The 25,595-nt window shown below is 47.5% G+C and overlaps 2 protein-coding genes across 5 annotated transcripts in view; one reads left to right on the plus strand and one right to left on the minus strand.

Moving 5' to 3' along the window:
• pigh (phosphatidylinositol glycan anchor biosynthesis, class H) overlaps positions 1-969 on the plus strand; it is a 127,285-nt gene extending 126,316 nt beyond the window's left edge. The window contains exon 5 of the mRNA XM_087990126.1: positions 756-969. The gene's annotated coding sequence lies outside the window, so the exon portion shown is untranslated. The remainder of the gene's footprint in view (positions 1-755) is intronic.
• The window catches only part of plekhh1 (pleckstrin homology, MyTH4 and FERM domain containing H1), a 171,956-nt gene that overhangs the window by 99,631 nt on the left and 46,730 nt on the right, over positions 1-25,595 (minus strand). For 2 of the 4 annotated variants that reach the window (XM_087990124.1, XM_087990123.1), the window contains exons 3-5: positions 17,617-17,679; positions 3,312-3,461; positions 718-801 (exon numbers count right to left, since the gene is read on the minus strand). In XM_087990124.1, the coding sequence (XP_087846250.1) occupies positions 718-801; positions 3,312-3,461; positions 17,617-17,679 (297 nt within the window). Of the gene's footprint in view, positions 1-717; positions 802-3,311; positions 3,462-9,576; positions 9,697-17,616; positions 17,680-19,197; positions 19,228-25,595 lie in introns of those variants that run through there. The other 2 variants (XM_043698224.2, XM_087990125.1) reach the window with 2 other exon arrangements.

Raw genomic sequence — 25,595 nt, forward strand, 5'->3', positions numbered from 1 at the left:
CATCCCCCTTTTGTGAGGGAGCCCGGGACCAGTTGGTATAACCTGAGAATAAGGGGTCACCCTACTTATGAGAGGGACAAGGTGGAACCACTTCTCTCAGAGCGGAGTGAATCTGTACCACAGGAGGCTGTTGAGATTGGGCCATAAAGCATACTGCTTTTATCTGGGGTTTTGTTTCTCTGCGCAGTCCCCCCACCCACCCTGGGAAGTTGCAAAAAGAGGTTTTAGGAGAGGTTGGCGAAAAGGGGGGGGGATTTACTCAGATGAGGAAAACTGTTTTCACCCAGAGTGTGGTGAGCCTGCAAAATTCCCTGCCACAGGAAGTGGCTGAAGCCAAGATAGCAAACGTTTTCCCAGAAGGAGACAGATATAGTTCTTGGAGCTAAAGGGATCAAAGGGTATGGGGAGCATTGGGTGGTCAGCCATGAACGTATTGAATGAAGGCTCGAAGGACCGAATGGCCTACTCCTGCCCATTTTTCTGTGCTCCGATATTAAAAGTACCTCTTAGAGCAGGAGAGGGAGAGGTGGGAAGTGAGGTCAGAAGATTCGGGCGGCGAGTTCCTGAGGCAAGCTGTAGGCAACAAGGGGGAAGCGATCGAAATTAGGGCAAGAGGCCAGGACTGGAGGAGCGCAGCGATCGCGGCGGGTTCGGCATCTCTTTCCTCTCACTTCACATTGCAAAGTGTCCTCGGCGGACCCAGGACCCAGGACTCACCTCTCTTAACTTAAACGTCACCCACTCTTTGATTCTAGCTGCCTTCTCCTCAATCACCTTCGCCTCCCGTGCTCTCATCTGGCTCTGAGAGAAAGAAGGATTTTAAAACCGACCTTGAGCAGGAATTCATTTCCGCATTCCAAAACGTCGCGCGAAGCAGCGCAACTGGATAAAATTTCAATCGATGAGATTAAACAAGAAAACTTGACAGGTTTGGAAGTCGGTACACAAGCTTGGAGGTAAAATAAATAACAGCGTTTTCACACAGTGAGAGTAAAGCATTCGTTTTTGTTCAACATTAGTCATGTTAGATAATGTTTTTAAACATGCCAGTGTTCATTTGACCTACGACCCGGAAGCAGGCCAGGAACAATGCCTCCCTAGGCCTGTCAGCCCACTGATCCGGAATGTTCTGTCAAAAAAAACTGTTTCAAATGTCACCAAAGTCAGACTGGACCAATTCGAATATTGCTCAATGTGAAGTTAAACAGTAGCCTATTTAAAATGGATGGATGATTGTTAATCAAATTGCCACCCACAATTTTGCTAGCCTGTTTATCATGTGTCAGCCATGACTCATTGGCACACACACTCTTATCTCTAAGTCCAAAGCCTTCTTTTACAGTCTCGAACACAGAATTTAGGCTGATATCCCAGTGCACCAAAGTGCCTGTGTCTGCCTATCTCAGGAAAGATATTATAGCCGTAGAGGGAGAGCAACAAAGGTTCATCAAATCTGTTCCTGGGACTGGCAGGCAGGATGAAGAGAGATTGGTCAAAATGGGCCTGTGTTCACTAGAGTTTCAAATAACAAGAGGGGCTTGCATTGACACTGACAAAATAGTTAAAGAGATAAGACAGGGGACTTGGGGGAATGGAAAACCAAGGGTCATGCTTTGAAAGTGATGGGGTGCCATTTTGGGACAGAGTATGGTGGGGGGTGGGGGGATCTGATAGAAACATTTAAAATTATGAAGGGAATAGCTAAGTTAGAAGCAGGGAGGATGTTTCCACTGGTGGGTGAAACTAGAACGAGGGGGCCCAGCCTCAAAATATGGGGGAGCGGATTTAGGACTGAGCCGAGGAGGAACGTCTTCACCCAGAGGGTTGTGGATCTGAAATTCCCTGCCCAGTGAAGGTGTTGAGGCTGCCTCGTTGGATGTATTTAAGGCAAAGATAGATAGATTTTTCAACGGTAAAGGAATTAAGGGTTATGGTGAGAGGGCAGGTTAGTGGAGCGGAGTTTATGAAAAAGATCAGCCACGATCTTATTGAATGGGGGAGCAGGATCAAGGGGTCAGATGGCCTACTCCTGCTCCTAGTTCTTACGTCCTTAGATGAGGTGAAATTTATTTATTTATTAAGAAGGTGGTGTACCTTTGGAATCCAGAGGTTCAGTGGAAGCTAAGTCTTTCAAGTCTATTTAAAGTAGATTAGATTAGATTCTGTACAGTGTGGAAACAGGCCCTTCGGCCCAACAAGTCCACACCGACCCTCCGAAGAGTAACCCACCCAGACCCGTTTCCCTCTGACTAATGCACCTAACACTCTGGGCAATTTAGTATGGCCAATTCACCTAACCTGCACATCTTTGGACTGTGGGAGGAAACCCATGCAGACACAGGGAGAATGTGCAAACTCCACACAGACAGTCACCCGAGGCTGGAATCGAACCCAGGTCCCTGGTGCAGTGCTAACCACTGAGCCACCATGCCGCCCATACATAGATACAGTCAGATTTCTGATTTCCAATGGATATTAAAGGGTTATGGAGATAGTACGGGTAAAAGGCATTGAAGTGTTCAATCTTTAAATGATAGAGCTGGCTTGATGGGCTGATTGGCCTAATCTTCTTCCTGCTAAGGTAAGCACTGTTAATATTTGAGTCACAGAACTTCCTTTTCAATTCAGACGTATGGTAGACACAGCTCCTAAACTTGTGGCCTCCACCATCTTCAGAATCACGAGTAGCAGGCTCATTGGAATACTACCACCTCCAAATCTCACTACACATCACACACCATCGTGACTTCCAACGATACCGCTGCTCCCTCACTGTGACTGGGTTAAAATCCTGGAGCTCCCTCCTGGGACGCCCTGTGTATGTACCTAACATACCGCCCAGTGAAAAACTGAGCTATCAGAGACAGCCTACAATCTTTGTCAATAATGTCAATGGAGAAAAGGCCACTTTTAAATAAAAACCTCAAGATTTTTGAAGGTTTTCAAATGGTTTAGATTAGATTAGATTCCCTACAATGTGGAAACAGGCCAACCAGTCCACACCGACCAATTTAGGAGTAACCCACCCAGACCCATTTCCCTCTGACTAATGCACCTAACACTATGGGCAATTTAGCATGGCCAATTCACCTGACCTGCACATCTTTTGGACTGTGGGAGGAAACTGGAGCACCCGGAGGGAACACACGCAGACATGGGGAGAACATGCAAACTCCACACATACAGTCACCCAAGGCCAGAATCAAACCTGGGACCCTGGTGCTGTGAGGCAGCAGTGCTAACCACTGAGCCACTGAGCCACCCCGATTTATGAGATGTGGTTCTGAACGTAAACTGTTTTGTTGAGGCACCTGGTTGTCCAACTGTTGCTCCAGCCTCTGAATCACATCATCCTTTTCCTGCAGCGTATTGGTCAGCTCTTGGTACTTCTTGAATAAGCTGTTCTCTGATTCGCTGGTCTGGATGTTGGCTGCTTTCAGTTTCTCCTGCATTGCCTGCACCTGAACAGACAGCAAAGATTAAAACCCGTTTCTACCGGCAACATCCCAAAGGCACCATACCAACACAAGTCATTCTGATTGGACAAACAGTGTCAGGCAGAGTTAGGGATGGAAAGGTTGTGCTTTGAATTTACAGCCATTTATGAAACTCTGTCCGTGGCCTCTAATACAGTGCAACGGACCAAACAGTGGTGCAGCTTATTGTTGTTAGTAGCTTCTCTTCCCAAGCAATGGCTAGCCTTCTGCTAGCGCCATTTGGCTGAGGAGAGAGGGTGGTTGGGTTAGGATTTACAGGCCTGGCCAACTCTTTCCCTTGTCTGTAAGATGCCAGCCCTGGTTTAGCATGTCATTTCTGCAGAGCTCCCCGTGCTGTCCAGCCCATAACAAAATGTCTATTCTGCCGAGTTCCCTTCCATCACAGAGTCAAACAGAGTGGAAACAGACCCTTTGATCCAACCAGTCCACACCATGTTCCCAAACTAAACTAGTGCTTGGCCCACGTTCCTCCAAACTCTTCCTATTCATGTACCTATCCAAATGTCTCTTAAATGTTGTAACTGTACCACATCCCACCACTTCCTCTGGCAGTTCATTCCACACAATAACTATAGTCTGTGTAAAAAAACGTTGCCCCTAGTGTCCTTTTTAAATCTTTCCCCTCTTAACTTAGAAATATGCCCCCTAGTTTTGAACTGCCCCACCCTAGGGAACGAACTCTTGCTATTCATTTTATCTATGCCCCTCGTGATTTCACAAAACTCAGTAAGGTCACCCTTCAACCTCCTACACTCCAGTGAAAAAAGTCTCAATCTTTCCAGTCTATTTTTATAACTCAAACCCTCCAATCCCAGCAACATCTTTTCCGAACCCTCTCCAGTTTAACAGCGTGACCAGAACTGGACACAGTACTCTTGAAAAGGCCTCACCAATGTCCTGTACAATCTCAACACGATGTCCCAACTCCTATTCTCAACGGTCTGAGCAATAAAGACCAGCATGCTAAACACCTTCTTAACCACCCCGTCTGCCTGTGAGGAGACAGTGAGGACTGCAGACGCTGGAGATCAGAGTCGAGAGATTGGTGCTGGAAAAGCACAGCAGGCCAGGCAGCATCAGAGGGGCAGGAGAACCGACGTTTCGGGCATAAGCCCTTTATCTACCTGCGACACAAATTTCAAAGAATTATGTACCTCTGGTCTCTGGGTCCTACCACACTAAAAAGGACAGAAGGGGCAACTTTTGTTTTTAAACACAGACAGCAGTTTGTGTGTGGATCGAACTGCCAGAGAAAGTGATGGGTGCGGGTACAGTTACAGCTTTTAAAAGATATTTGGCTAAGTCAGTGAATAGGAAAGGTCTGGGGGAATATGGACCAAGCACAGGCAAGTGGGACCACCTTAGTTTGAGAATATGGTCGGCACGGACTAGTTGGACCGAAGGGTCTGTTTCCGTGCTGTATGACTCTGTGACTCTACCCAGGGCCCTGCCATTAATTGTAAAAGTCCTGTCCTTCTTTGTTTTACAAACCGTGTCTAGTGGGAAGTGATATCTGCTCATCCCAGTGACCGAATCACCTTCAACATAAAGACCAAAGGGGAAGGCCAAAGGAAGGGCAAGGGTTAACTACCTCTCGGTTCTGTTGGAGACATAGACAGAGACTGAGAATTTACAGCAAGGGAAACAGGCCATTGTGGTTAAAGAGCTCTGTGTCAGGCCTATCCTTTATACCCTCTTCCAGCTACTTGACGCGATCCTTCCAGTCTGAGTTTGCTCTTGTATTTATACAGCTCCCCCTTAAAAGCATCCAATTACTCGCCTCAATTACCTCCGTTTGAGCCTCTTATAAACTACTCTTTGGATAAAGGTTCCCATTCTCTGTAGGAATTATTAGCGAAACCCATGTGAAAATGTTTCTTTTATCCCAATCCAACCCCCCCCACCTCCCCTTCAAGACCCATGAGAGGTCACGAGTCAAACGTCTTTCTCTTTCAGACAAAAGGGACCTCAGTCAGTTCCTCATCAGTTATCGGGCAAGAATGGGACTGAAGGAAACAGCTCGGGACATGACCACCCAAGACTTTGTTTGAAGTCTGCTCTTAAACGTCGGCTAAACAAAGCGGGCGCTGGGTTGTAACCTGAAGCGACCCATTTCTCCGCGCAAGGTCACAGCCCAACGTAGCCCCCACACAAACAAAATCAAAACAGGACGGGCTAAATCTGTTTTCTCAGACAGCGACAGATCAAGGCCCTGGCTCGTGTTGACACAACACAACCTCGGAAACCAATGCCTGACAAAAGAGACGGTTATTGACACTCAGTCACAGAGTGTGAGAAAGCTAGCCCATGCTGCCCCCTCCCCCTCCCACCCCATCCCTCGGCCCGTAACCTTCCATCTTGACATGCACACAGTCTTAATAATGGGCCTTGGCTTCCTAATAATTCAGCTAAGTGCCAACCTTGACAAAACGGAGAGGCCCTAATCGCCTGGCTTCTTTCGACAGTCTGTCCATCTGGGCTAATGATGGGCCTGAAACCTTTTGAAGTACACCTTAAAAAGCCCGAAGCTGAAGCCTCAGTGGGTGCGTGTTTTTTAACCCTTCCCCTGCCTGGTCTGCCATCAGACACCTCCTGGAGATAGCGGGGGTGAGGAAACATACAGTAGCTTGGATGCTCCGCCAATCGCAGTTCACTCGTCGCTCCTCTCTGTTCCCGTTTAGTGTGAGTACCGAGCTCCACATTTCTCGCCTGGGAATTCCCAATCAGGCTCTGTGAGAAAAGCAGGGAATAGCTCGAAATTCCCCAGGAGGGCAGGATCGTCAAGGGAAGTCGAGTCCCTAACCCTGGTGCAGCACAGCCGGGCACTCTGGGAGCTACCTGCGGAAGTATTCAAAGAAAGTGTGGGGGTTAGGGTGCAGGCTAGTCAAGGGTTTAGGGGTGCCACGTGGGTGTTGGGACAGGGAGATAGGCTCCCAGGTAAATGACGGAGCGCTTATGGCAGATGGAGGGAGCTATGGTGCATGCAGGGTCTGGGGGTAATTGTTGGGTCTTGTGTGTTGGTTTTTGGGGTTGTGCTCAGACAGGGGGAGGCACTGTCAGGGATTTGGGAAACCTGAGAGGTTGTGGGCGGAGTGGAGGGGAGGGTGGGTCTACCTGTAACTAAGGAATGTAACTAGGTACTCCATACCTAAGATGGTGCCATGTGTTGGTGATATTATTACACTGTAATTAATCTAATAACTGAAGAAGCTGTGCCTAGGTACCTTTGTATCCAAGTAGTGACTTATCCAACTTTTCATTGTACTCATTAAAGTAGGTAACAATAAATTTAATTCAATTCAATTCAACCTACAGCACCATGGACTGCAGTGGTTCAAGAAGGCAGCTCACCACCAACTTCTCAAGGGGCAACTAGGGACGGGCAATAAATGCTGGTCTTTCAACTTGTGTCTGAATGGTGCCTTTAATATGTAAAAACATCCCAAGATACATAAGAGAGCGATTCTCAAAGATGACCAATTGGTCTGAAAAAAAAACGGGCAGAATTTCTTTCCCTTGCCCTCCCACAAATTGCAAGGTGATGGTATTCCCACGTAGCTTCTGCCCTTGTCCTTCCAAGCAGAAGTTGTCGTGGGTGCTGTCTGAAGAGCTTTGGTAAATTTCTGCCGTGCATCTTGTAGATGGTACACACTGCTGCTCCTGAGCATTGCTGGCGGAGCGTGTTGGTGTTTGTGGATGTGGTGCCACAAAGCGGGCTGCTTTGTCCTGGATGGTGTTAAGCTTCTTGAGTGTTGGTGGAGCTGCACCCATCCAGGCAACTGGGGAATAAGAATCAGATGAATTCAATATTAAAGGCTTTCAGGTGGGAAGCTACAATGAGAGTACTGGGATTATTGAGTAGCAAATTTCAAATTCTCCACGATGGAGAATGGAGAGGAAAGGGCAGTCCCTTCTCATTCAAAACAATAATTTCTACCAAGGGTCTCCGTTTCTCTCCTGACGCCGGGGCTGTTCCCATCTACGCTCACTGAAGTGAGTCAGTGAAGGATAAAGCTGTGGACCCAAATCGTCGAAGGTTTAATCATTCATCCGTTGCTGGGGGAGTTGTGGGAACCTGGAGTGCACAAACGCATCACTGGGCCAACTCACCTCGGTAACCACAGAGGGCGGTGCGGAACTTACACACAGCCCGACCGTCAATCCCCCACTCAGACTCACTCCGACGCCATCGCTGACAACACCGTCAGCGGCAACACCAACACGAACAGCAAAAAACTTGTACGGATATGCAGCAAAGGAACGGCCCACGACCTTTCCCAGGAATGCTGTCAGCCAAACGCTGACACTGAAAACTCAGTTGCGGGGCTGGAGGGGTTCTCACAGTGAGGAGTTGAAACCGGAGGATGAGAATCTTAAACCGGCTGGAGAAGGTGGCAGAGGGGATATAGTGCCAGTCAGGATCCGTGTAACATCTTGGTGTCATTAAGGAACAGAAGAGGACCGGACTGCTCATTAAGTCCATGCTAACGTCTGCGGGGGCAAAAAACAGTTGGTCCCACTCTCCAGCTTTCTCCCTCGTGGAGTTTGTTGAGTACGGGTTCCCTTGGTAACAGGCAAATGGCCAGCCCAGCTGGAACTCATCACCTGAGCCCTTCATAAAGTAGATCCAGATGGTGGGGGTGGGAGGGGGGAGCTCACCCCTGCTGATCGTCTGCCCCTTTTCCGTGGTTACGTTTGTGCCCGGGTGTCTTTGGAGAAGGAGCAGGCCGTGCCCATCAATGCTTTTGATGCCTTTCAAGAGAGGTAGGCGCGGGATGGGGGGGGGGGGGGGACAGTGCTTTATCTCCTCCTCGGCTCCATTTTGATTTAATCTCTATCTCCCTCCCACCAACCGATCGCTTGCATTGCCCATAATGACCTTTGCCTTTAAATTTCTAATTGGCTACATGGGTGTTTTACTGGTAGCGCTGGTTAGTAGTTTAAAAAAGCAAAAAACAAAGCATGGTGATTTGGTGGTAGGAAAGCCACTGTGCGTGATTCCACTTCCTGATTCAATAAAAATAAAGTAGTAGACCCAGAAGGACTCTTGTGGTGTAGTGGTAGTGTCCCCACCTCTAAGCCAGAAGGCCGGGGTACAAGTCCCACCGGCTCCAGAAATGTGTGCAATAAGGTTGATTCAAAATAAAGCAGACGCAGAAGGGATCTTGTGATGCAACGGTAGTGTTCTTGCCTCGGAACCAGGAGGCCTGGGTTCAAGTCCCACCACCTGCTCCAGCGATGTGTAATAACATCTCTGAATAGGTTGATTCAAAAATATCTTTTAATAAAAAAAAAGACCCAGGTCATTCAGAGGGAGCACATCATAACCATCAATGCTCATGACGCCTATATTCAGCACTGAGGGGGAGACTGTACTTATTTTCTCCCACTGACTCCATTTTGGTTTAATCCCTTCCCTGTCTCCCTCACCCTCCCTCAGTTTGATGGTTTGCATCACCCTTAATGGACTTTGTCTGCAAATGTTTCATTGGCTATACGGGTGTTTTACTGGTAGTAATTAATAGTTAAAAACAACAAAAAAAAAGGTCACAGGGATTTGGTGGTGAGAAAGCCTGTGTGATAACACTTCTGGATATAGAAAATTGGAAACAGAAAGAGGAAAACCAGACCTGAGTCTGCAGCACTGTCTGCGCCGAGCTGCGACTAGCCTACGTACTTCACGAGTAGTGGCTCTATTTTGGTGTTCTGCGATAAAACATTTTGCTTTCCAGTTGGTTTTCCTGAGTTAGTAAAGTGCAGAATGTTGCCGAAAAGAAATACTCATCAGCTGAGTTAAAAATTGGAGAGTTAAGAAAGGAGTTATACTTCATTGGGGTTGAGTATCCATAAAGGATACTGATGGGAAAAAGGCAGAAATTTTCTTTATGCTGTTTATGATAAAACATTTCCAATATATGCAACTTTGTTTTTGTGTATAGTACACTTTTGTTAAAAGCACATTGGCAGCCTCTTGTAAATGTGTTCAGTGAATGATCACCACGATAACCAAAGTTCAAAAATAAAACTTATGATCTATCAAGCCAGGTTTTACGTCAGAATCTGTCTTACACAGTATTACCATCAGCTGGGATCAGTCATGCAATAAAATTATGGCTAATATGATTGATCCACATCCCTATCTGCCTGAGTAGCCTGTCTTCTCCTTGTTTACCCATAATTCATCCAGTGCCCTGTGTATCTGAAACATAATTAGATTAGATTACTTACAATGTGGAAACTGGCCCTTCAGCCCAACAAGTCCACACCGACCCTCCGAAGAGCAACCCACCCAGACCCATTCCCCTACATTTACCCTTTCACCTCACACTACGGTCAATTTAGCATGGCCAATTCACCTAACCTGCACATTTTTGGACTGTGGGAGGAAACCGGAGCACCTGGAGGAAACCCACGCAGACACGGAGAATGTGCAAACTCCACACAGACAGTTGCCTGAGGCAGGAATTGAACCAGTGTCTCTGGCGCTGTGAGGCAGCAGTGCTAACCACTGAGCCACCATGCCGCCCTAATGCTTTATGCTTTATTCAATTCCCCTTGCAAGCAACAATTCCATTCTTCTGGCTTCCCTAATTACTTGTTGTATCTGCAAACTAAAAATTTGTGATTCATGTACAAGGACACCCAGATACCTCTGCACCTTAGGGCTCTGCAATCTCACACCATTCAGACATTTTAAAATAGTTTTAATTCGAGTTGCCAAAATGGACAACTTCACATTTTACCACAAGGTAGTAGATATTTGCTCACTCACTTATCTATATCCTTCATGCAGCCTCCTCATGTCCCCTTCACAGCTTACTTTTCTATCCACCTTACCTCATCAGAAAATAGAGCTACCATTTCATCAGTTCCCTCATATAACCTTCAATTCGAGAAATTATTTTTAAAAACTGATCCCTGTGGCATTGTTACATCTTGCCAGCCAGAAAATGACCGATCTCTACTATTCTATTTCCCACTTATTAGACAATCATCTATCCACGCCAATATATTAACCCAAGCCCATGAGGTCTTACTTTCCATAATTACCTTCCATGTTGCACCTCATTAATGGCTTCAGCAAATTTAAGTACAGTAGATCTACCAGATCCCCTTTCTCTACAGCACGTGACCTTAAAGAACTCCAGAAAACTAGTTAAATATGATTTCCCTTTCACGTATTAACTCTTCCTGATTACCTTAAACTCTTGTAAGTGCACTGCTATAATAATGGGCTCGCACATCTTCCTTCGGACAGATGTTAAGCTAACTGACTTTGTTTAAAAAGAGCGGGAGACAGAAAGGAGGAGCTAAACTGACTACTTTCCAATCTGATGGTGATTTCCCTGAACCTTGGGAATTTTCTAAAATGTAAACCAATGCAGCAACTGTCCCACCAGCCACGTCTTTAGCGAGCCTAGATAAAGTTCATTGGGATCTGAGGACTTGTCAGCTTACAGCTCCAAGGTGGTCAGTGACTGGACCACAATTACAATCTTTTTTTTTTAAAAACGTTCCTCCCTCCCTTCCATTTCCTGATTTACCACCCATTTCTGGGATGTTATTTCTTTCTGCTACAGTGAAAACTGTTGTAATATATCCATTCAACTCATCTGCCATTTCCTTATTTCCTATTAGCTCTATAGACTCACGACATGACCAAAACTCACTTTGTGAACTCTTCTCTCTTGTAGATATCTACAGAAACTCTTATTGTTTTAACATGACTAACTAGTTTCTTTTCCCCTCATATTCCAATTTTCCCTTCTTGTTCATTTTTTAAACATTCTTTGCTTTTTTAAAAATAACATTCTGAGCTACCATTCATCTTTGTGTAATTATATAGTTTGATACTATCTTTAACTTTTCACATTAACCATGGCAGGTGGATCCTCCCCTTCGAATTAAAGTCCTTCTTTGGGTGGTGTCCATGTTGTATATTCTGAAATAGCCCATGAAACGTGTGCCACAGCATCTCTGGTGACCCCATCCCATGCTCGAATTTTTCACTTCACTTCAGCGAGCCCTGGTTTCATGCTTTCACAACTGCCCAGATTTTAAAATACTAGTCTTGGACCCACTCTTCTGTCCCTCAAAAGTTTAATTATATTATCATCGTTGCTCCCTAAGTGGGCACACTATGCGGGCAGCATGGTGGCTCAGTGGTTAGCACTGCTGCCTCACAGCGCCAGGGACCCGGGTTCAATTCCCACCTCGGGCAACTGTCTGTGTGAAGTTTGTACGTTCTCCCCCTGTCTGTGTGTGTTTCCTCCGGGTGCTCCAGTTTCCTCCCACGGTCCGAAGATGTGCAGTGTAGATGAATTGGCCATGCTAAATTGCCCACTGTGTTATGTGCATTAGTCAGGGGTAAATGTAGGAGAATGGGTCTGGGTACATTGCTCTTCGGAGGGTCGGTGTGGACTTGTTGGGCCAAAGGGCCCGTTTCCACATTGTAGGGAATCTAATCTAATCTATCCTCTATGCAGTGGTACAGACGCATTGGGGTGGGGTGGGGCGTCATAGAATCCCTACAGTATGGAAGCAGGCCATTTGGCCCATTGAGTCCATACTGATCCGCCGGTGCACCCCACCCAGACCTAATCCCCCACCCTAACCCTGTAACAATGCATTTCCCATGGTAAACCCACCTAGCCTGCATCCCTGAACACTATGGGCAATTTAGCATGGCCAATCCACCTAACCTGCTCATCTTTGGTCAGTGGGAGGAAACCGGAGCACCCGGAGGAAACCCACGCAGACACGGGGAGAATGTGCAAACTCCACACAGTCAGTTGCTCAAGGCTCTGAATTGAATCTGAGTCCATGGCGCTGCGGGGCAGCAGTGCTAATAGTGAGCTAACGTGCTAATCTGCCCTAATATGTGAATAACACACTTAGTGTGCAGGAACAGCAAATGATGAGGAAGGCAAATAGAATGTTGGCTTTATTGTAAGGAGAGTGCGTTGAAAGGTGCAGGTGTTTTGTTGCAGTTGCTCAGGTCCTTTCTGAGACCACATCTGGAGCACTACATACAGTTTTGTTCTCCCTATTTCACAAATGACGCAACTGCCCTAGAAGCAGGTCATAGAAAAGCTCACTTCTCTCATTTCTGCGATCTATAATGTTAAGGGTTTAGATGGAGAGGAATTTGTTAAGTGTGTACAAGACAATTTTCTGATTCAGTATGTGGATGTACCTACTGGAGAAGGTGCAAAATCTGACCTACTCTTGGGAAATAAGGCAGGGCAGATGACTGAGGTGTCAGTGGGGGAGCACTTTGGGGCCAGCGACTATAATTCTATTCGTTTTAAAATAGTGATGGAAAAGGATAGTACGGATCTAAAAGTTGAAGTTCTAAATTGGAGGCAGGCCAATTTTGACGGTATTAGGCAAGAACTTTCAAAAGCTGATTGGGGGCAGATGTTCGCAGGTAAAGGGACGGCTGGAAAATGGGAAGCCTTTAGAATTGAGATAACGAGAATCCAGAGAAAGTATATTCCTGTCAGGGTGAAGGGAAAGGCTGGTAAGTGTTGGGGAATACTGGATGACTAAAGAAATTGAGGTTTTGTTTATGAAAAAGAAGGAAGCATATGTCAGGTATAGACAGGATAGATCGAGTGAATCCTTAGAAGAGTATAAAGAAAGTAGGAGTATACTTAAGAGGGAAATCAGGAAGGCAAAAAGGGGACATGAGATAGCTTTGGCAAATAGAATTAAGGAAAATCCAAAGAGTTTTTACAAATACATTAAGGACAAAAGGGTAACTAGAGAGGGAATAGGGCCCCTCAAAGATCAGCAAGGAGACGTTTGTGTGGAGCCACAGAAAATGGGGGAGATACTAAATGAATATTTTGCATCAGTATTTACTATGGAAAAGGATATGGAAGACATAGACTGTAGGGAAATAGATGGTGACTTCTTGCAAAATGTCCAGATTGCAGAGGAGGAAGTGCTCGATGTCTTGAAACGGTTAAAGGTGGATAAATCCCCAGGACCTGATCAGGTGTACCCAAGAACTCTGTGGGAAGCTACAGAAGTGATTGCTGGGCCTCTTGCTGGGATTTGCATTATTGATAGTCACAGGTGAGGTGCCGGAAGACTGGAGGTTGGCAAACGTGGTGCCACTGTTTAAGAAGGGTGGTAAGAACAAGCCAGGGAACTATAGACCAGTGAGCCTGACTTTTGTGATGGGCAAGTTGTTGGAGGGAATCCTGAGGGACAGAATGTAAATGTGTTTGGAAAGACAAGGACTGATTAGGGATAGTCAACATGGCTTTGTGTGTGGGAAATCAGGTCTCACAAACATGATTGAGTTTTTTGAGGAAGCAACAAAGAGGATTGATGAGGGCAGAGCAGTAGATGTGATCGATATGTACTTCAGTAAGGCATTCGACAAGGTTCCCCATGGGAGACTGATTAGCAAGGTTAGATCTCACGGAATACAGGGAGAACCAGCCATTTGGATACAGAACTGGCTCAAAGGTAGAAGACAGAGGGTGGTGGTGGAGGGTTGTTTTTCAGACTGTGACCAGTAGAGTGCCACAAGGATCGGTGCTGGGCCCTCTACTTTTTGTCATGTACATAAATGATTTGGATGTGAGCATAAGAGGTACAGTTAGTAAGTTTGCAGATGACACCAAAATTGGAGGTGTAGTGGACAGCGAAGAGGGTTACCTCAGATTACAACAGGATCTTGAACAGATGGGCCAATGGACTGAGAAGTGGCAGATAGAGTTTAATTCAGATAAATGCGAGGTGCTGAGTTTTGGGAAAGCAAATCTTAGCAGGACTTATACACTTAATGGTAAGGTCCTAGGGAGTATTGCTGAACAAAGAGACCTTGGAGTGCAGGTTCATAGCTCCTTGAAAGTGGAGTCGCAGGTAGATATGATAGTGAAGAAGGCGTTTGGTATACTTTCCTTTATTGGTCAGAGTATTGAGTACAGGAGTTGGGAGGTCATGTTGCGGCTGTACAAGACATTAGTTAGGCCACTGTTGGAATATTGCGTGCAATTCTGGTCTCCTTCCTATCAGAAAGATGTTGTGAAACTTGAAAGGGTTCAGAAAAGATTTACAAAGATGTTGCCAGGTTTGGAGGATTTGAGCTATAGGGAGAGGCTGAACAGGCTGAGGCTGTTTTCCCTGGAGCGTCGGAGGCTGAGGGGTGACCTTATAGAGGTTTAAAAAATTATGAGGGTCATGGATTGGATAAATAGGCAAAGTCTTTTCCCTGGGGTCAGGGAGTCCAGAACTAGAGGGCACAGGTTTAGGGTGAGAGGGGAAAGATACAAAAGAGACCTAAGGGGCAACTTTTTCATGCAGAGGGTGGTACGTGTATGGAATGAGCTGCCAGAGGATGTGGTGGAGGCTGGTACAATTGCAACATTTAAGAGGCATTTGGATGGGTATATGAATAGGAAGGGTTTGGAGGGATATGGGCCGGGTCCTGGCAGGTGGGACTAGATTGGATTGGAATATCTGGTCAGCATGGACGGGTTGAACCGAAGGGTCTGTTTTCAAACATCAAAACATCTCTACGATTCTATTATGAAGAAATGTTAGACAGGATTGGGCCTATATCCATAGTGATCGGGGTAGAGAGGTCAGACAGGTGATCTAACTGAAACATTAAAAACACTGAGGGGACAAAATAGGGTGGATGTTTCTGCTTGTGGGGGTGATGGTGGTGGGAGCTGGCGTTAGGACGAGGGGACACTGCTTAGGAATAAGTGGTCTCCTTTTTCAAACAGGGTTGAGGAAAATCGTTTCCAATCAGCAGGTGGTTAATCTGAGGAATTCTCTTCTCCACAAGACAGTGCAGGCTGGTTGGAGGGTGGGTTAGAGAGATTTCTGACGGACAAAGGACTCAGTCAATCAGAGAGAAAAGTCAAATCAGCCATAATCTTATTGAATGGTTAGCTCCAACACCAAAATGGCTCCCAAGTACTACATTCCAATAAATGCCGTGTAATGGAAATGTTGTGCAGCTGCTTCTACTGGCTTCTGTTACCACTCTCCCGCCTGATGGCCTTCTCCCGGCCCAGGTGGCTTCTTGCTGTCTGGGCTCAGCCGTCTCCCGGAACGAAATCCTCGTCCCCACGCGGAGGTCTCCCTCATCTTCAGAATTCAGGTCTTCCAGTGGCCCGACAGGACGTCTTGCCCAGGAGTGATGGTCTCAGCCCGGTATGGCGGTCTCCTTCGGTGAAGGCTTCCGGCCTAGTACTCCTGCAGCCTGGCATGGCGGCCTCACCCCGGAATGGGGTCTCATCCCCACTGCACCTATTGAGTGCTTTATCATACCTTCATCAGCTTTCCCTGTGCCCATTCATGGAATCGTGACAAATTTTGTCTTAATTTGACTTTTTAAAACAATTATGATGTACAATTTCTGTCACTGATGTAGGTGACATGGTGGAGCGACTTATAAAACTTCTCACTGTGGTTTTCATGTAAAAGTACACGTGACAATAAGTTTCTATTCTACAAAGTCAGCAAGAAGGGTTGGGGAGATGACGAGAGAAGAGATAAACCTGCTAAAGCACCACAAGTTATTCTGATTTGGAACGCAGTGTCTGAAGAGATGGTGGCAACACAATTCAAGGTGGAAAGCCCCCAGGGGATCGGAGTTTAGACATTGGTTAACCTAAGTCGAAAAAGACTGGCGTAGGCATGATGGGCCAAATGGCCTCCCACCGAGCCACCCACAAGGGAAGGAGGTGGGAGAATGCCAGAGACTGGGCCCACACAACTAAAGTCACTCCTGAGGAAATGGCTGACAAAAGATTCTTTTTTTAATTCACTCAAGGGATGTGGATGTCGCTGGCTAGGCCAGAATTTTTTTTGCCCATCCCTAATTGCCCAAAGGGTGGTCAAGAGTCAACCACATTGCTGTGGGTCTGGAGTCACGTGTAGGCCAGACCAGGTAAGAATGGCACGTCCCTTCCCTAAAAGGGCATTAGTGAATCAGATGGGTTTTTCCGACAATCGACAATGGATTCAAGGTCATCGTTAAACTCTTAACTTCAGATTTTTTTTTAATTGAATGAATGTCAATTTTTTTTTTTGAAGTCAGATTTCAGCAGCTACCATGGCAGGATTTGAACTCAGCTCCCCACAATGTTGCCTGGGTCTCTGGGTCCATCGGTAACACCACTAGGCCATTGCCACCTCCGTGAATGACAGAGGGATAAGCTTGAAAATGTGGAACCATTTAGATTAGATTAGATCCGCTACAGTATGGAAACAGGTCCTTCAACCCAACAAGTCCACACCAACCCTCCGAAGAGTAACCCACCCAGACCCATTCCCCTGCCCTATATTTAACCCTGACTAATGCACCTAACATTACGGGCAATTTAGCATGGCCAATTCACCTAACCTGCACACCTTTTGGACTGTGGGAGGGAAACCGGAGCACCTAGAGGAAACCCACGCTGACACGGGGAGAATGTGCAAACTCCACACAGACAGTCGCCCGAGGCTGGAGTCAAACCTGGGTCCCTGATGCTGTAAGGCAGCAGCGCTAACCACTGAGCCACTGAGCTGCCCGATTTGTGCCCCAGACAGGGTGCCATTCTCTCACAGAACCTCAATGAAGGGATGCAAGGCCGAGCTCCTTATGAAAGGAGCAAAAAGAGTCAAACGTTTGCAAGAAGGGCCCCAAAGTGACCTCCCGTCTGGAACCCTCCCCCAAGTTACTCCTGAAAGGTTTCTCCTTCCGCTGACTTGTAATGTCAAGAGGCCTCATCACACAACCTCACACCTCCAACAATCCCTCCCCTCCCCCCATGCTCAGGCCAGTGCTCACCAAACATGCCCGCTCACACGGTGCCACACCCACCCAACCTGCTCGGAAGCTAAACCCGACGTCTGTCAACGCCGTCCGTCGACGCTCTTTGCGCCACGCACGGAACTTTCCAGAACCAAGTTGCGGAGGTGTTCCCGGAAAACAAAGACGCAACTTTTCAGATTCCTCCAGGCGTTACTGCGGTGCGAGATTAATAATTACTATCTTAGGCAACTCTTAAGGCAGCCAGGCTCCTTTTCGAGGATGCATAGCCGTGTTAGTGCTGCATACAACAGACAGCCACTTCACCTGTGGCTGTTATAAGGGAGATACCTGTTTCTCTGCATTCTCTGCCCGCTGATCAGCCTCAATCACTCTCTGTTCCAATTCCTGCATCTATAAAAGAGGACAAAAGGCAAGGATTAAACGACATGCGCGGCAAAGCTGACCCGACAGGGAGAGACTTGACTTAACACTCCGCTTTCCGATATCGGGGAAGCTCACTGTGGCTTGAGAGGCCTTCAAGAGAGCACCTTCGCTCAGCACTGACATCATGTGCCTCAGGTTACCGTGTGGGGGACAAACCTAATCCAACCTGCAAAAACAGAGCAACTCAACTCAGCTGGGTCACTAAGCTGCCCCCCACCCCCGGGAGGTGCCACGTCCCACCGGTGGCAGCCCACCCAAAGGCAGTGCCGTCTCCCCCTTGAAGTGTAAAGCGCTCTCCCAGAATACCGTCATGCCACGGCTCCAACTCCGGGAGCCAACCCTTGGGTGGGCAGAGGATGATTGGCACCTGTCTGGATAATGGCGGGTGAGCCTCAAACAGGACCCTGCCTCAGCCCCACCTGACAGGGATTTACAGGCTGAGAATTTCTCTGCGGGAGCACCTCGTTGCCATGGTTCCCAGAGGGTACCATGATGCTTTGGGGCTCCCAGGCAACGAGACGGAGGAGAATCTGGAGCTGCTGGTGTACAACTGCAGTGAAGGGTCAACATTGGAAACCCCGCTCAGAATTCCCTCCCTCAATCCCTTCTGCCTCTCTTGATCTTCCTTTCCCTCAAACCTATCTCTTGTGGTTCACTGCCTCAGTTTTCAGAGAATCCCTACAGCGTGGAAGCGGTCCATTCGGCCCAGCGAGTCGACACCAACCCTCCGAAGAGCGTCCCAACCAGACCCACCCTGCCCCGCATCCCTGCATTTCCCCGTGGCCAACTCACCTAGTCTGCAAACCCCCGGACTCTCGGGGACAACTTAGCATGGCCAACCCACCTAACCTGCACGTCTTTGGCACTGTGGGAGGAAACACACACAAAGACTGGGAGAACGCGCAAACTCCACCCAGACAGTCGCCCGAGGCTGGAATCGAACCCTGGCGCTGTGAGGCAGCAGCGCTAACCACTGAGCCACCTTGCTGCCCTACTGTTTGACGACACTCCTGAAATTGCCCCATTTCTGCTACATTCAAGGCCCGCTCCCTCCAGCATCTCGGCCAGCGTTTCTCCCTCAACCGATACCACCAGAACGTTGCTGCTCGTGGAATCTTGCTGTGCACAGCTTGAAAGGCCATGGTAAGGCAGCAGCAATGCTGCAAAGCACTCACGGGGCTGTAAACGTGCTTCAGAGTGCCCCGAGGTCACGAGCAGCATTAGATCGAAAAACAAAACACAAGGTCTTTCTTTGAATCTGCTCAGTTTAGCGCGACGCTCTTTGCTCTGCTGTCGGAATAAAAGCTTCCTGTTTCCAGCTGCTGTCTAATTGCAGAGTGTGAGCCCCCAGGCTTTGATCCAGTTGAAATCCATTACAAGGGACTCACTTTAACAAGGGAACGAGAGAATGCCCGCGCGCTCGCACACACACACACACATTGCAGACAGAGGGAAAGCTGCAAAGTCTAAGGTTTCGAAACTCACCTGTTTGATGTAGGCTCAACAATTACACAGTTTGTCTGAACCGACAACCCCACCCCCCCCCACCCCACCACCACCAGAACCGCAGACCTCCTACTGAGCTCCAGCTCCTCAGGAGGAAGTTGTGAAAGACATGGTGCATTCCTGAAATCATCCCCTCCACCGACCTGGGTGAGGGTATCTCAACACTGCCCCCATCACCACCCCCCCCCCCAGGCTGCTCAAGTAGCTGCCCATCTGTCTTAGGGTGAAGGTGGAAAGCCCCCACTGCAATCCCAGCTGTTAACTTGGGGGGTCTTTGCCCGCTAAAGGGTTACACTGGCTGCCAAGTCAATTCCCCAGCTGTCCACATCGATCGGGAAACGGATCCCTTTTCTCTACCGACTTCCCCCCGACCCTGTCCTCTGTCCGCTCCTTCCTCCAAAAGGTGTTGGTCACAGGGCTGCGAGGTGTCACTAGCTCCCCCTGCATGCTTCATTAGTAGCTCCCGCGCAGCCACTCCCTGAACGTACCCCCTTGCGGCTGTTAAATGCAGCAGGAAGCAGCTCCTTCCTTCGGAAAGAAGACATGATGCTTACCTGAATACATAATTTTTTAAAATTCATTTTTGTGGGATATGGGAGTCGCTGACTGGGTCAGCTGTTATTGCCCGTCTCTAGTTGCCCCTTGGGAAGGCGGTGGTGGGCCACCTTCTTGAACCGCTGCAGTCTGTGTGCCCTTGGTTGACCCTTAGGGAGGGAATTCCAGAGTTTTGGCCCAGTGAAGGAACGGCGATATGTTTCCAAGTCTGGATGGTGAGTGGCTTAGAGGGGAACTTGAAGGTGGAGATGTTCCCATATATTTGCTGCCCCTCTTTTTCTAGGTTGAAGTGTTCATGGGTTTGGAAGGTCAGTCTGAGGAGCTTGAGTGAATTCCCGCAGGGCATCTTATAGATAGCACACACCGTTGCTACTGAGCGTTGGCGGTGGATGGAGTGGATGCTTGTGGATGTGGTGCCAATCAGGCGGGCTGCTTTGTCCTGGATGGTGCCAAGCTTCTTGAGTGTTGTTGGAGCTGCACCCATCCAGGCAAGTGGGGAGTACTCCATCACACTCCTGACTTGTCGTGCAAATGGTGGACCGGCTTTGGGAGTCAGGAGGTGAGTTACTCGCCCCAGTATCCCTAGCCTCTGGATTGGCTGCTTATCTACGACTTGGGGGCTTCTGAGTGATTTTGTGGGAACTTATCTATCACCTCTGTACTCGCAGATCAACACTGCTCCCCGAACCAGCAACATCTTAGACTTTTATCAGGCATGGGCTGCTCCCTGAAATCTCTCAAACCCTCAGCCACCTCCAATTTTGCCCCTCAGTAACTGGGGAGCTGTAGGTTGACCCACAATGCCATGAGGGAGGGAGTTCCAGGATCATAACCCAGCCATGTTGAAAGAAGGCCTTGGAGGGAAGGCTTACTTTAGCTCGTACAACTACAGCCCTAGTTCCGCTGGGGAGTGGAGGCTCCAGGTTTCGAAGAAGTTTCTGAGAAACCTTAGTGAATGTCTTCGAATCACAGAATCCCTAGAGTGTGGAGTAGGCCGCTGGGTCCACGCACTGACACTCCAAAGTGTATCCCTCCCAGACCCACCCCAACCCTGTAATCCCCATGACTAATCTACCTAGCCTTCACACTGTGGGGCAATTTAGCATGGCCAAGCCACCTAACTTGCAATTCTCGGACTGTAGGAAGAAACCAGAGCACTCAGAGGAAACCCACGCAGACATGGGGAGAATGTTCAAACTCCACGCAGACTATCACCCGAGGCTGGAATCGAACCCGACTCCCTGGCGTTCTGAGGCAGGAGGGCTAACCGCTGAGGCACCATGACGACCACCAGCAGTGCATTTTGTAGCTGGGGCAAACTGTTGGTCACTATGATGGTGGAGATGGCACACGGGGTGACAACGACACGAGATCCTCTATCCTGGACTGTGCCGAGCTCCATTATTGGGTGGCTCTGCGTTCAGCTGAGCCCTAAGCTCGGAGATTCCCAGCCTTCCTACACCCACCTCCCAATCCCCAACCTCCCACCTTCTTCCTTCCGGATGCTCCTGTTTGCCTACCACTCCGTGAAAGCCTTTGGCCTTGTAGCCTCAAGCTAACAAAATCAATAAAAGGAGACCCAATGGACGTAGTATGCCTAGATTTACAAAAAGCATTCAGTAAAGCACGCCACAGAAGGCTGGTTAGAAACATTAAAGCACACGGGACAGGAGGTAACCTACTAGCATGGACTAATGCTTAGCCAGCAAAATGAGTAGCAATAGAAAAAGGATCATTTCATTTTGGCAGGCTGTGGCTAGTGGGGTGTTACAAGGGTTAGTACTTGGGCCCCAGCCATTCACAATACATCTCAATGATCTGAAGTTAAAGTAATATTTCAAAATCTGCAGCTGAAACAAAGCTAAGTGGGAATACATGTTGTAGAGGAAGATGCAATTAGCTTCGGATGAATTTGGACAGGCTCGCTGAATAGGCAAGAACAGGGCAGATGGAATACCAGGTGGAAAAACGTGAAGATATTCATATTGGTAGGAGGAACCAATATGCAGAGTAATTCTTAAGTAATAAGAAGTTTGTGAGTATCAATGCATAAAGGGATTTGGGTGTCCTTGTCAATAAAACATGAAGGTCAACATGTAGGTGATGCACGTTATGAGGAAGGCTAATGAAACGTTAGCCTTTATTCCAAGAGGATTTGAGTGCAGGAGCAGTGAAGTCTTGCTTTAATTGTATCGGAGCTTTGCTCGACTGCACCTTGAGCAGTTTTGGTCTCCTTTTCTCAGTAAAGTTATTATTACCACAGAGGGAATGCGATGAAGGTTCACCAGATATCCCCCCACATTATCCCAGTCCCAAGCCTCCAACTCGGCCCGCCCTCTAGACCCATCCATCACTTCCCCCCTCTGACCTATCACTTTCTCCATCACCTTCATTCACCTATTGCTTTCTCAGCTACCCATCCCACCCCCCCTCCCCTTTATCTCTCAGCTTCCCGCCCAGCCCACAAGCCTCTTTCCTGATGAAGGGCTTATACCCGAAACGTCGATTCTCCTGCCCCTCGGATGCTGCCTGACCTGCTGTGCTTTTCCAACCCCACACTCTCGATGCTTATTCCTGGGATGGTATTCGGCAAAGTCAGTCTGAATTCTCAAAGAATGAAATGAGAATCCCATGAAATCCTCCAAAATACTTGTAGGGACAGACGGGAGAGATGCAGGGGAGGTGCAACACTGGCTGGAGAGTCGAGAACCAGGGGGGACCATTTAAAAATAAGAGAGATCCCACTGAGGTCCAAGCTGAGAAGGTTTTGAATGAAAAGAATTCTGAACATTTGAAATTCTCTAGCACAGACGACCACGGAAGCTCAGCCCTTGAGTACGTTTCAGGTAAAAATGTGGTTATTTCCGATTACTAGTGTTGTACATGGTTACAGTGATACGGTGGCTAAAAGACACCAAAGATATCTGATCAGCCAAGATCATTTTGAACGAGCCGAATGGCCTACTCCCACCTTCCTATTTTACTCATACCTCCTTAGATTGGATGGCGTCCAATAACACTCCTGCAAAGTGGCGGGAGACAGTTGATACATTAAAAGGCGCTACACAAATGCAAGTTGTGGTGGTTCGACAGGACTACCAGTCATTACCATTTGCAAGTGGGTAGTGCCAAGGCAGCATTAGATTTCCAGGCAAGTGACAGCTACTAATTTCCAAAGGGGTGGGGGAACAAGAGGCAATTATAAAAACAATGAACCTTTGGGCAGAGTTACATCAACAAACAAATCCTTTCTCAATAGCGTCAGTGGGTTTGCCTGCTCAGATCCTCGCCCTGACCCTGGTTCCCTCAAGGAACACGATCTCCTTGATTTAACAGCATCAAGAATTTACAGCTTTAATTTGTTTCACACAACAGAGCCAGACCTCCGATAGAGAGCTGCCGTTTGTCATCAGATATAGGAGCCTTTACAGTGCCCTTCTGTCTCTTCCCCCTTATTCCTCCTCTCTCTTTCTTCATCCCACTCTCCCTCAACAAACGCAAATTCATTCATTGCTACGAGACCATGTCTTCCCCCTCGCCCCACCACCCCAAAACAATATCATGATTAACCAACAACAAAAAGACAACTCGCAGTTATGTCAAGACTTTTTAAACGTCATAAAACATCTCAAGGAACTTTACAGGGACAATGGTGCTTGACAACGGTCCAGGTAAGGTGATATTAGGATAAAGCGACAGGCCCTTAACAGTGGAGAAGGGAGAGAGTGAGGTAAAGAAATAAGACTTGCATTTCTATAGCATCTTTCAGGATCACAGCAGATTTAAAAGCACCTTGCAGCCGAAGAAGTATCCTTGAATTGTATTTGCTGATTAGTAATGCAGCAAACTCCACAGTTGATGTACTAACTGACAAATCACAGAAGAGGCAGTGCAATCATTAGGTAATATGATTTGTAATGGGTGTTGACTGAGGGATACGCACATACGGTGGTAATGCCACAGGCTCCGTGTCAGAATCTTGAGGCTCAAGGTTATGCTCTGGGGTCATGGGTTCAAATCCAGCCAAGGGAATTTTGGAAAATCTAAAATGGAAAGCTAATCTCAGGGAACAGCAACAACAAAACTCTTGCCGATTGTTGGTAATTTGCAGTCAACGCAACTACAGAGAGTGCACACTCCATTAGAAAGGTGGGGCTTATGATTCACCATATAGGCGTAGTATCCTGCTTTTGATAGGATCAGATTAGATTCCCTACAGTGTGGAAACAGGCCCTTCAGCCCAACCAGTCCACACCGACCCTCCGAAGAGTAACCCACCCAGACCCATTTCCCTCTGACTAATACACCTATCACTATGGGACAATTTAGCATGGCCAATTCACCTGACCTGCACATCTTTGGATTGTGGGAGGAAACCAGAGCACCCGGAGGAAACCCACACAGACACGGGGAGAATGTGCAAACTCCACACAGACAGTCGCCCGAAGCGGGAATCGAGCGTGAGTCTGTTCAGGAGCGACTTACCAGGGATGGAGGGTTTGAATTACAAGGAGAGGCTAGAAAGACTGGAGCATCGGAGATTCAGGGGTCTCTGTATAGAGGTTTATAAAATTATGAGGGACATGGATAAAGTAAATGGCAAGTGCCTTTTCTCTAGGGTGGGGGATTTTAAGAATACAGGGCATATTTTTAAGGTGAGAGAAGAAAGAATTAAAAAAACATAAGGGGCAATTATATTTTAAACACAGAGTGGTTCATGTGTGGAATGACCTTCCAGAGGAAGTGGTGGAACGTGGGTACAGTTTAAAAGACACTTAGGTAACGACTTGAATAAGAAAGACTTGGAGGGATGTGAGCCAAGCACAGGCAGGTGGGACTACTTGAATGTGGGAGTTTGGTTGGCATGGACTGGTTGGACCGAAGGATCTGTTTCTGTGCTGTATGATTCCAGCACCATGTCCAAATATCTTCAAATTCAATTGAAGAATACAACACCCCTTCAACCTTACCCCAACTGCCCCCCCCCCCTCACAAATCCATGAACACGCCAAGCTCCATCCAGGCCAACTCATGCCCTTCCATGGCCCTTCACAGAATCCATGATGCTTCCTAATCCCTGTGCTAACCCATATCCCCACCTCTCAGCCTGCACCACACCAGCTCACACTTGGCAGGCCTCAGGTTCGTGCAGAGAAGAGACAGAATAAGGTTCAATGAACGAACGTTTCCAAATGTCTACTACAGACTATTACAAAACTACTTGTATTGAAAGAAAATCGGTACATTTACATTTCTTCAACTAAACGTGCCTTATCACATCAAACATTTAACTCCAGTACTTAATCCCTTATAACAACAAGCATTTGAACTTACAATGCCACTTCAATAGCCACTTGTAGCTATCAATCAAACTGAACTGGCAGGCACCCAACTCGAACAATGGCGGCTGTGAAATCCATCACACAGCAGTAATCCAACAAGAGAAACCCACTGTGAACAGCATGAAATAGCAAGAAATGGTCTTTTTAACACTTGAGTTTCTTTTCTGAAATATTTAAAAAGGAAGGAATGCCTGGCTTAATGTTTCCTACCTTTAACGATTACTCGACAGCTGCTTTAACAGGTCTGCTGACAGTTTCAATGTGGCTAACAGTTAATGAGATTCTAACAATTCCAAAAGGTCTCCAAACATGTGTCCCAGGACCATAACCAAAAGGGGGCTACCTCGGCTATCCAAAAGAAATGTATAAAAGCTCAGAGCCGCTCCTATCAGGTCTACACCCGGGGTTTCACACAGCCTCGGCCTCCAAAGATCTGATTGAGTGGAAGCAGTTACTGGTTGGAACAGGAATCTAGAAGAG

This window comes from Chiloscyllium plagiosum, unplaced genomic scaffold, assembly GCF_037043375.1.
Source record: "Chiloscyllium plagiosum isolate Xiang-an unplaced genomic scaffold, Cpla_swu_hap1 HiC_scaffold_8, whole genome shotgun sequence".
NCBI lineage: Eukaryota > Metazoa > Chordata > Chondrichthyes > Orectolobiformes > Hemiscylliidae > Chiloscyllium > Chiloscyllium plagiosum.